Here is a 12,038-nt window from a genome sequence, read left to right as displayed (position 1 = left end):
GGAGGCTCATGGCGATGCGGTACGGAGCTCGAATTGGCCTCTGCATGTCTCTGGAGGCTGCGCAATTGCGTCTCACCCTCCAACCACATTTTTGGATCAAGCATAAATTGTCTTTTAGTCTAGGCCTCTGCAATGGATTAGTTCACTGAGATGGGTACAAATGATATATATTTGTTACTGCTCGACTAAGAAAATCTTGGTCGACCAACAGCCTATCGACCAACAATCGACTAGCCAACTAATTGGGTGTCACGTCCTGACCAAAGAGAGTCCTTATTTTCTATGGTGGAGTAGCTCAGGGTGTGACTGAGGGGTTAGTCTAGTTTATAATTTCTATGTAGGGTTCTAGTTTTGTTTTCTATGTTGGTGTTTGGTATGATTCCCAATTAGAGGCAGCTGGCTATCGTTGTCTCTAATTGGGGATCACATTTAAGTAGCATTTTTCCACCTGTGTTTTGTGGGATAATGTTTGTGTAGTTGCATGTTAGCACGCCATTTACGTCACGTTTCGTTCTTGCCTTATTGTTTTGTGCGTTTCACTAAATAAAGATGTGGAACCCAGATCACGCTGCACGTTGGTCCGAGTATGCTTCAAACGATCGTGCCATTGGGGTCAGCCCTATTTAGCAGGCAGCTTGCCTTGGTATGAGGGCAGCGTTGGTTAACTGTCCTGTTGCGTACACAATCACATTTTGGAACAGCGAGTGCATTCTGACATCACGCGCATGAACAAAACGAGCTGTAAAAATATTTGGAAATCACGCTTGAAAAGGTTAATGTGTTTTAAAATGAATGTGGTTGTGCTTGCAAGCTAAACATATAGTTAGCTAGCTTGTCTGTTAGCCAGCAAATGACTTGTTTTGAGGCTTTAAATCTGAGGCTTTAAAAGTGTACTTACACCAAGATTTCAACATTCAAATGAATTGGGTTGCATAGAAAACATGTTGTAGTGAATTCTGTTTTAATCCAAAAACAGACCATGTCAATATTTTTGACGACATTGCATTTTTATACTAATGAGCTATTGAGAGAAGCGACTGAAAATTATATGTCACGTATTCTATTGATGAGGTCACATTCTTTCTGTGGGCCAGCCATGTACAAGTCAGACAGGTGATTCCAGCACCTTGCAGCCTGTTGGGATGACTGGGAGGCTCTGCTTCCCAAATCCCAAATCCTGGACGGGGACAGGAGCGTGAGAGGGGGATTAGGGAGGCTAGAGGCCTACTTCGTTCTGCCCCGGCGTAGTAACACACACATAACACACACATCTGTCCCCGGGAGCCTAACAGCTGGTGCCAAGGTCTGGCTGAACTTGGCCCACAATCTCTCTCCTCATCCCACTGTACCATCTCTTTATCTGCCATTCTATCCATCCTATCTGTCTATCCAATCTGTCCATGTAGGGCTACAATTGAGCAGTAGATTTAAGTACTGCCCACCCACGTACGATTGGATATGAACACACACACACAAGCATTTGCATGAGACGTAGACACAGACACACACACACACAGTGACGCCCCTTACTATTAGAGTCATTAACTGGACATTGATTGTATTAGAGTCTGAGCCCAGGAGACTAATTTAACTAAGTGCAATAGGCTTGTGCTGCTGTGTGCTTCTACATCTGCATTGCTTGCTCTTTGGGGTTTTAGGCTGGGTTTCTGTATAAGCACTTTGTGACATCTGCTGATGTAAAAGGGGTTTTATAACTAAAGAAATACATTTAATTGATTGATCGTGCATTGTTATGTGTTCTAGTAGACAGATGGCATAGAGCAGGGAGGTGTGCCCCTTTCTGTTCAATTAGGTAATTTCAGGAAACATTTTCAGCAAGGAAAAAACATGGTCACACTTTAGAATAGGGAACACATGTTGATATTGACAGATGAGGCTTTACTGCCTGAATGATTGTATATTTATGTATATGTATCTTATTGATGTATGCATGTATATACACTATATATACAAAAGTATGTGAACACCCCTTAAAATGTGTGGATTCAGCGATGTTAGCCACACACGTTACTGATCGGTATATAACATTGAGCACACAGCCATGCAATCTCTATAGATTGGCAGTAGAATGGCTTTACTGAAGTGCTCAGTGACTTTCAACGTGGCACCGTCATAGGATGCCACCTTTCCAACAAGTCAGTTCATAAAATTTCTGCTCTGCTAGAGCTGCCCCGGTCAACTCCAAGTGCTGTTATTGTGAAGTGGAAACGTCTAGGAGCAACAACGGCTCAGCCGCTAAGTGGAAGGCCACACAAGCTCACAGAACGGGACCACCGATTGCTGAACCGTGTAAAAATTGTCTGTCCTCGGTTGCAACACTCACTACTGAGTTTCAAACTGCCTCTGGATGCAACGTTAGCACAAGAACTGTTAGTCGGGAGCGGCATGAAATGGGTTTCCATGGCCGAGCATCCGCACACAAGCCTAAGCTGACCATGAACAATGCCAAGCGTCGGCTGGACTGGTGTAAAGCTTCCCACATTGGACTCTGGAGCAGTGTAAATCCGTTCTCTAGAGTGAATAATCACGCTTCACCATCTGGCTGTCTGACAGAAAAATCTTTGTTTGGAGGAAGCCAGGAGAACACTACCTGCCCCAATGCATAGTGCCAACTGTAAAGTTTGGTGGAGAAGAAATAATGATCTGGGGTGGTTTTTCATGGTTCGGGCAAGGCCCCTTAGGTCAAGTGAAGGAAAATCTTGCACGAAGTAAATGAAGCGAAGTCCATACAGAAATGGTTTGTCGAGATCGGTGTGGAAGAACTTGACTGGCCTGCACCGAGCCCTGACCTCAACCCCATCAAACACCTTTGGGATGAATTTGAACGCTGACTGCGAGCCAGGCTTGATCGCCCAACATCAGTGCCCGACATCACTAATGCTGTTGTGGCTGGCTGGATGCATGTCCCTGCAGCAATGTTCCAACATCTAGTGCAAAGCCTTCCCAGAAGAGTGGAGGCTGTTATATCAGCAAAGAGGGGACCAACTCCATTTTGAAATGAGATTTTGGAATGAGATGTTGGACGAGCAGGTGTCCACATACTTTTGGTGATGTAGTGTGTCTACCCCCAAGCCATAAGACTGCTAAATAGTTAACCAAACAGCTACCCGGACTATCTGTATTGACTCTTTTTGCACTAACTCTTTTTCACACTATGAACACACACTGGACTGGACCCACACATTCACACTGACACTCCAACACACACACACACTCTCACACTCACTCACACATAACACGTCCACACCGGCACACACTCACCACACCACATACACACACACGTCCACACTTCCACACTCATCACATACGCTGCTGCTACTGTCTATTATCGACCTATTGCCTAGTTTCTTTACCCCTACCTACATGTAAATACAGTATCTACCTCAATGACCTCGTACCCCTGCACATCGACTCGGTACTGGTACCCCATGTATACGGCCAAGTTATCATTGCGTATTTATTCCTTGTGTTACTATTTTTTTCTTCTTCTGTTATTATTAGTAGTAGTATTTTGTCATGTTTATTCTGTTCTGCATTGTTGGGAAGGGCACATAAGTAAGCATTTCGCTGTCAGTGCACACCTGTTGTTTACGAACGTTTGACAAATAAAATGCGATTGATTTGATGTTAGTGTTGTCATGATACCAGAATTTTGACTTCGATACCCACGATACTCGATACCGAAACGATACTCGATACTAAAACAACACTCGATACTAAAACGATACCACAGCAAAAAAAAGAATGCGTATTAGCTAATGTTACAGAATAAGTACTGTGCTTTATTTTTGGAAACATTGAACAATATGCTGATAGCTGGTATAACAACTAAAATAACAACAAGATCCTCTATTCGATATTATATCCATTTCTTTAAAAAATAAAACAGATTATTAAGTAACAAAAGAATATCTAACATTTTCCTTATGCATAACCATATCTGAGACTCAGAGAATACAAAATAATTGTACAATTAATCTAAACCGTTTTACATATCAGGGTTAATTTGCTCATCTATGGCCAAAATATTGGGTCAGATTACATTCATTAGACCTATGATTCATTACAGCTTAAACATGCTGTGTATTAAATGATTAGTTTAGTTCCAAAACAACATTAAAAAAACACTTTGAAGCTAATTTCCAAAGCTTCTATATTGCATTAGTCTACACCCGCATATGATTGATTTTACACAGCATACTACATTTCCCAGAGAGCATTTCAACTCCTAAGAGGGCAACGCTCAACCCAGGGCTGCTGGCTGGCTAGTGGCTACTGCAACACGAAGTAGTCTAAATATATTGCTGTCGTAGCTAAGTTATGAGTGCATTTCACATTAATCATATTATATTATAATGTTAAAAAAATGTAATGCTGAATATATGTTCATTACCACTCAAAAACAATTTGAATTTAGTTGCTGGTAGAATAACGTTACAATGCAAATGTCATGTGTAAAATCGTTGTTAATGTTATTTTGTAACTAAACCTCCCTTACCGTGCTTTGTAACACCTTTTGCATAGTTGTTTCGATGGGTTGGCCCTCATCATCTGCTCTGTAAGCAAAGTATTCTGGAGCCTGTTTTGTCAGCGAGTTGCGGGCGTGGAGGAATGATGTTTTCGTTATAAGAAGCCATGCTGTCTGCATTTTCTCTCTCCTCTCACTTGCTTCTAAAAAGTGGCTCCCGCTATGTCAGTTGCATGCTCAAGCACAAGTAGCCACTAGCCTGGCTAGCTTACTACTGCCCCTTGAGAAGATTCAGACAAATGACTAGACAGACTCGATCCTCACGATCCATATATGACGCGAGAGACATTTGACAGAAGTACAGAAAGTAACAAACATTGTATGACCAAACCGTTTTTCATGTTCTAGTATCGTAAAAGTACAAAAGTTTTGGTATACCGTGCAACACGTATGCATGTATATAACATACATGATGTATAGGGATATGCCTCCCAGTCCCATTGCCCAATGGTGGTTTGTGATTTTTTTGTATTTAATTTCTCCCCAAATTTGTGATATCCTATTATGATCTTGTCTCATCGCTGCAACTCCGCAACGGGCTCAGGAGAGGCAAAGGTCGGGTCATGCGTCCTCCGAAACATGACCCACCAAGCCACGCTTCTTAACACCCGCTCGCTTAACGCAGCAACCAGCTGCACCAATGTGTCGGAGGAAACATCGTTCAACTGATGACTGAAGTCAGCCTGCAGGCGCCTGGCCCGCCACAAGGAATCGCTAGAGTGCGCCACAAGGAATCGCTAAAGCCCCCTGGCACAAACCCTCCCCTAACCCAGAAGAAACTGGGGCAATTGTGCGCTGCCCTATGGGAATCCCGGGGGGTTCTGACACAGCCTGGGATCAAACCCGGGTCTGTAGTGAAGCCTCAATCACTGCAATGCAGTGCCTTAGACCGCTGCGCCACTCGGGAGGCCACCTTTATTACTTTTATTTAAGACCAATCCTGCAGAATATCGACTTAACAACAGAAAGGTGTGTGATTGTGTTTATGTTCTGACACGTTTCCCTTTCCTCTCCCCCTCAGATCATCAAAAACTGGAACGAGAGGCCCGCATCTGTCGCCTGCTCAAACACCCCAACATAGGTGAGTGGCTCCTACTTACTATAGTAGGCTAAATAAAAGTGTGTCTGTATGGTAACCTACCTGACAGGACGAAACCGGGGCGACATCGTTTTGTCTAGTTGGTGAGCTGGCTAACATGATAGCGGTTATTCATGCTCGGCCGGTTGCCTAGCAACAGGTGAAGTCTCTTTGCTGCACATTTGACCGCTGACAAAATCTCGTTGGCTGTCCAGAGGAAGAAAATTGATTTGAGTGGTTCAATTCTGCCCAACATTTCAGCCACGTTGTTTTGAAGAGCACTGAGGGTGTCTCCAGTGTCAGTGTGTTACATGGTGTCACAGAAGCACTTCATGGAAGAGAGTTAGGGTGTAGGCAAATGGAACCAGCCAGTTAACTGATGCCCACTGGTGTGGGCCATTTGCATGGTGCGACTGGTGATGAGGAGCGAAACCCACCACTGCATGCAAACTCAGGGAAATGACACAGTCTTCACCTTGCCTCACACTGCAAGCCAGCCTCTCCCTCCACTACAAGTGAATGTGCGATATGCATGCAGGTGTGTGTTTGTGCGAGCGTGTGCAATGTGTGTGTGCGTATGTGAGATAGGTATGACAGGAATGTATATTAGTGAGATTGGTGTTAGTGGTGAGCTGTGTGGCTGAGGATGGGGGCAGTGTGTGTGTGTGTGTGTGTGTGTGTGTGTGTGTGTGTGTGTGTGTGTGTGTGTGTGTGTGTGTGTGTGTGTGTGCGCGCATGTGCGTGTGCGCAGGTGGGTGAGAGCAGCAGCAAGCAAGGCCAGGGAGCTGCATGTAATTACACTTTCAAAGCCACAGCGAGAAAGGGGTGGGTAGAGAGGGAGGGAGGAGAGAAAGAGAGAAGACTACATAGCACCGCATGAATGCATCTTCTCGTACTGCCATCGATGCTCATCAAACTAAACACATGCAGAGCACCTACTTCCCCTTTCTATTTTCCTTTCCTCTGCATTTCCTCCTTACTTTTGCTTTCACTTCCTTCTTGTTTCTATCTTCTGCATCCACCTCTCCTCGCAATTGCTTTTCCCTTCTCTCATCCTCCTCTTACTGCTCTCCCTCTCCCTGCTTCTCTCTCCCTCTCCCTGCTTCTCTCTCCTTCTCTCTGTTCTCCAGCGGCATCTCATTCTGGTCCACCTGCCTTCTCCATCTGTCTCTCACCTCTCCCCTTTTCTCTATCCCTCTCTCTCTCCCTGTCCCAGATTGTTCTCTGTCCCATAAGGCACACTCCTTCTCTCTCTTCCTCACCTCACCTCACCTCACCTCTCTGTCAAAGGTACAGTCAAAGGGACAGATTGTCATGTTTTCTGCTTGGACTGCAGATAAACTCCTAACAAAGGGAGTAATTGAGAGCGAAAGGAAAGAGAGGGGGAAGAATGGAGTGCTCAAGGAGTGCTCTGCCGCTGGGCAGGCTAGTTCATTCCATTCCATCACACACACACACACACACACACACACACACACACACACACACACACACACACACACACACACACACACACACACGGACTCTCTTCCCCCTCACTGTAGCTCTCTTTCTGCACTCATAAACCCACAAGTGACAGACAGTGCAGGCAGTATACACACATGATTCACCTACCCTTGGCATGTACTGTTGGCCATCTTGTCACACCTCACTATACACACTCTCTCACACACTCACACACATATATAGTACATACACACACTTACGCATGCACACATTGACTCACACAAACACGTATCCTGTGCCTTGAGCGACATAGATGATGTGTTGATGCATTGGGCTCCTTAGTGGCACTGCATCTCAGTGAAAGAGGTCTCACTACAGTCCCTGGTTTGAAACCAGGCTGTATCACATTCGGTCATGATTGGGAGTTCCATAGGGCAGCGCACAATTGGCCCAGTGTTGTCCGGGTTTGGCTGATGTAGGCCATCATTGTAAATAAGAATTTGTTCTTAACTGACTTACCTAGTTAAATAAATAAAACAAATATTAATAAGTGCCTGAGCATTGGTGAAAATGGAGCAGCTGCATCCCGACTTTTAAAATAGGGGTGCAAATATATGTTTTTGCACCCACGCTTTTTGCCAGACAAGTATCATGCTCCATTGGGTAATTTGCCATTTTCTATGATTAGTAATGTTTTGAACTAGTCTGTTACAATAGATATGTCCATTTCATATTATTATATGTTGCCTCAAGATGAATGGTTTTGCCCACTTGAAAGTTTTGCTTCCCTACTGCTCTTTTATTGAACCTTTATTTAACTTGGCAAGTCAGTTAAGAACAAATTCTTATTTACAATGATGATCTAGGAACAGTGGGTTAACTGCCAGATTCTTACCTTGTCAGGTCAGGGATTCGAACTAGCAACCTTTACTGGCCCAGCACTCTGACCACTAGGCTACCTGCCGCCCCAAACTTATATTCCCTGATCGGGCCAAATCCTAACCACTAGTTTTGCTTCAGCGCAGTTAGAAATCACTAGTTGCACCACTGGTGTTTAAAATGAAAAGGCGCCTGTGAAATAAAATTGTTCATCTATTTTATTGTGCTGTTACATTTGTGTCGTTGTTTCATGTCCGATGCACTCAGGGTGTTGTTGCATATAATTTGAGAGGCGTGCACCACAAGCAATTTTGTCATTTCACTTTGCTTGTAAGAAGCATGATGAGCACGGGCATATCTGATTAACCTTTGCCTTATTCGCAGCCTCTGGGAGAATCTCAATTGTTTGCGTCCTCTCTCCTCTCTCACCTCCTTAAAACCCATTGGAGGAGAAGTTCAGAGAGGTGTGAACCCTGGCTTTGTCATCCAATGGGTTTTGAGAAGGAGAGAGGACGCGAAGAGTATGCAATTTGGATTCTCCCACAGCCTACCAAAGGTTGCACCCTTGCAGAAAACTGCATGTCCGGTAGCTCGCGGGTTGTCAATTAGTATCTTGCAATTAGTCAAACCGGCCACAACACTGAGGAATAATCAGTAGGCCTAATATTGCATGATTAAATATGTGAAATAGGCATTGAAAACCATTCTGCATTTTCCCATCTATTTTCCCAACATCAACCGGTTAAATCACATTGTTAAAATGTTTTCCTTCAGTTACGAAAGTAACAGTCCTGGGTGAGCCCCATATACAATGTAGTCAAACTGTTTCTGTATGCGGCTATGAGCAAAATGAAAAAGAGCAGGCTATTTGTACCTCGATAAAACAGCTCTGCTTTGCTTTGTTAGTAATATCAACTAAATAAGCTATTTCTATCCTTGTTGTATCAAATATGTATACTGCCTGGACAGGTTAAAACTTCTTCGGGGTAGCCCCCCTTCTTCTCAATTTCTGCCTAAAGACATACCCTAATCTAACTGCCTGTAGCTCAGGCCCTGAAGCAAGGATATGCATATTCTAGGTATCATTTAAAAGGAAACACTCTGAATTTTGTGGAAATGTGAATTGAATGTGGGATAATATAACACAATAGATCTGGTAGAAGAAAATACAAGGAAATAAACATACGTTTTCTGTTTTTTTATTGTTGCTGCATCATCTTTCAAATGACCAAGAACGGCCAAACATACAGATAGGATGCTGGGGATGGTTCGAATGAAGAACATAAGATGGCAACAATAGCTGAGCAAAGTTTTAGACAGATAACTTCAAAAATGAGCGAGCTACATGACATTGAGCATGAAGTCACCAAGGTGTCCCACACAAATGTACCCAAATGTACCCAAGTGGCCGAATTGGTACAGTGATACATTTTGAAGGAAATAACTATATACAAAATTTTAAAATTAAAATAAAATAAAATAAAAATAAATAAAATTAAAATAAATTAAAAATAAAATAACAAGGGTAACTATTTACACATTTTCTATTTACAATATTGTGAAGACCCTCAGTCCTCTACACAATATTGTGCTGCTGGTGCCATGGCCCATAGCAGTCTCTTTCTGCTGTATAGCATAGGGTTACTGAACAAGTGGTGCAGGTGATGGGGCATTTCCTGTGACAAAGGGCACAACGACGCCTCCCTACTGTGCCCTTTTTGCCCCGAGGCACATTCATGCCTGCAGAGATGAATTTGGGCAGGTGAACACCACTGGCAGAAGGGACAGAGGTAGAGGGGACAGAAGGTGCTACAATGGACTTGTTGTAGCTAGCAAGCTCCTGGATGAGCAGCTCCCTGAAAGCTAGCTGTGAGATGGGGGGGGGCTGCCCACAGCTCTCAGGCATTTCCTTCTGGAGGATGAAAGGAATTCACCACAATGTCGATGAAATGATGGAAAAATGTCTTGTACCATTTCGTGGTCTTGTGGAGAACATTGTAGTATCCTATCAATTTCTTCTATAATTTGGGTTACATCTGTATATCTAGACTTTGTTTTAGCCTTTCCTGATTTATTCGCCATAATTTAAATATAAAAAATTGCTGAAAACGCCCTTCACTATGTACTGCTTTGCGTAACACTCGTGGCTCCGTCAAGTAGGACTTTCAATGGCGAATTAACCTCTTATACGCCAGAGTTTACGACAAAGGCTAATCTTTGAACGTATAACCATTACATATTGCTGTTTACCTCAGCTCATTGGCTATCTTCCAAGCTAGATTTCAAGATGATCAGTGGTCATTGGGCCAAAATACAGTCAATCAACGATAGACCGCTCCTACCATTGGTGCGCAATGAGGTCATTGATTGGTGTCTTCAAATCGGTTTGTTTCGGTCAATATGTCCCGGGAATAGAGCCATCAAGTGTGATTGTGTTACTAACAAACAGAGGATTGCAATGAAACCAACCATGACTGGATAAACGTGTGTTTAGTGTGTGTATTTACCACAAATGTTTCGTCCAAAGTTGAATGACACGGAAATCACGACGCAAGCAGTTTACAAATGTTTCGTGTTAGGCTAAAAAACGAACATTCACTGTGTAGTGAGGACACTTGGCATTGCCACCAGAAGAATATTTTCAAAGGTAAGCGATTTATTTTATTGTTATTTCTGACTTTTGTGACGCTAATGCTTGTTAGGAAAATGCTAGTAATAATTTTGTTAGCTGGGTGCTCTCCTCAGATAATCGCATGGTTTGCTTTTGAAATGATGTAAGACACATGTATTTACAAGAATGTTTAATATTACGAATGGTGTATTTAGAATTTAGGCGCTCTGCAATTTCACTGGCTGTTGGCCAGGTAGGACGCTACCGTCCCACTGGTGCCAGAGAGGTTAAAAAAAAATTGTGACCGTGCTTTAAAAAAAAAAAGTAAATAGAAGGATAGGCATGAGTCTCTTTAAGCACAGATCATTTATTTTTCAAATACTGTAAAACTATTTGGTAGAATGTGCTTAGATTTCTTTTTAAATGTTGTCTTGAAGACAATGTTAAATTGCTTTGACTCTAGAGTCCCAAAGACCTACATGTGCATATTGCGGGGCTCAAAAAAAAGAAACCAAGCCAAACATCACGCATGCCTACAGAAGTATATGCCTATTAAAAGTATCTAACTATATTCCTTGCCAAATGACAACAGTTTTATCACAAATTCAAAATGGTAATAATGTGTTCCAACAACGAGCTGCGGTTTTGGGAATAGTTGCGTCCTGTTTATTTTCCGCTTAGGCTACTTTGCGATCTGGACTTGAAAACAGGTGGTAGGCCTCTAACCCATGATCCAAAATGCAATGTGGTTTGATGAGAACACTCACATTTTGCCAAGGCCGTGTGGCCGAAACACCGAGACACACGCGGACAGCAGACGCATACATTCTGTCCTAATGACAATCACCAAATGTCATTACACTTTTGGGTGATTTCTGTAACAGATGTATCTTTCCATCCGCAACTGGTTGGAGGCTGTAAATATGTTGCTCGTGGATGAACGTGAGCGGGGAGCCTAGTAAAGGAGCACTTTGAAGTCATTGTTTAACAATCAGACAAAAACATCATGACTGGTTGTGTTTATGCCACAATAAAAAGGTCATCCGCCCATATGGATTAGGCAGCCGCCAAGAGCGGCAGTTTGATGAAGAGGTCATTTTTCAAGCTAAACTGACCAAGACGTGCCTCCAACAACACATAACACCTCACATTATTCTGCTCAAAAACAATGAGAACTTCTCTCACCCAGTGGGATGAGGGCTACTTAGGTGAGCGTTGATGCCACCCCATGATAAGCAGTGCCCACTTTGTCGAAGGCAGGGGCGCAAAATATTTAGCTCCATGCCCAGTGCGCTTCTCCAGGGTGCTGTTGGAGAGACTCGGCGCTTTGGCGCTACACCAACGCTCCATCAAATTCATTTAGCCTAACATAAATGATGTAGCCTATGGTAGAAATAGTAGCACCCTATGTGGATTTTCTGTAGCCCATAGACTGGAGACCATCTTTATTACAATGTCATGAGACAGACACTTTT

General features: G+C 43.2%; 1 protein-coding gene across 17 annotated transcripts in view; it reads left to right on the top strand.

Annotated features, from left to right (window-relative positions):
• LOC112254385 (calcium/calmodulin-dependent protein kinase type II subunit gamma) overlaps window positions 1-12,038 on the top strand; it is a 151,127-nt gene that overhangs the window by 74,197 nt on the left and 64,892 nt on the right. For all 17 annotated transcript variants that reach the window (XM_042323787.1, XM_042323757.1, XM_042323737.1 and 14 more), the window contains exon 3: window positions 5,571-5,630. In XM_042323787.1, coding sequence (XP_042179721.1) covers window positions 5,571-5,630 — 60 coding nt within the window. The remainder of the gene's footprint in view (window positions 1-5,570; window positions 5,631-12,038) is intronic.

This window comes from Oncorhynchus tshawytscha, linkage group LG01, assembly GCF_018296145.1.
Source record: "Oncorhynchus tshawytscha isolate Ot180627B linkage group LG01, Otsh_v2.0, whole genome shotgun sequence".
Classification (NCBI taxonomy): Eukaryota; Metazoa; Chordata; class Actinopteri; order Salmoniformes; family Salmonidae; genus Oncorhynchus; species Oncorhynchus tshawytscha.
Note: the sequence above shows the minus strand (reverse complement) of the source record. Positions and strands in the feature narration are given on the sequence as shown.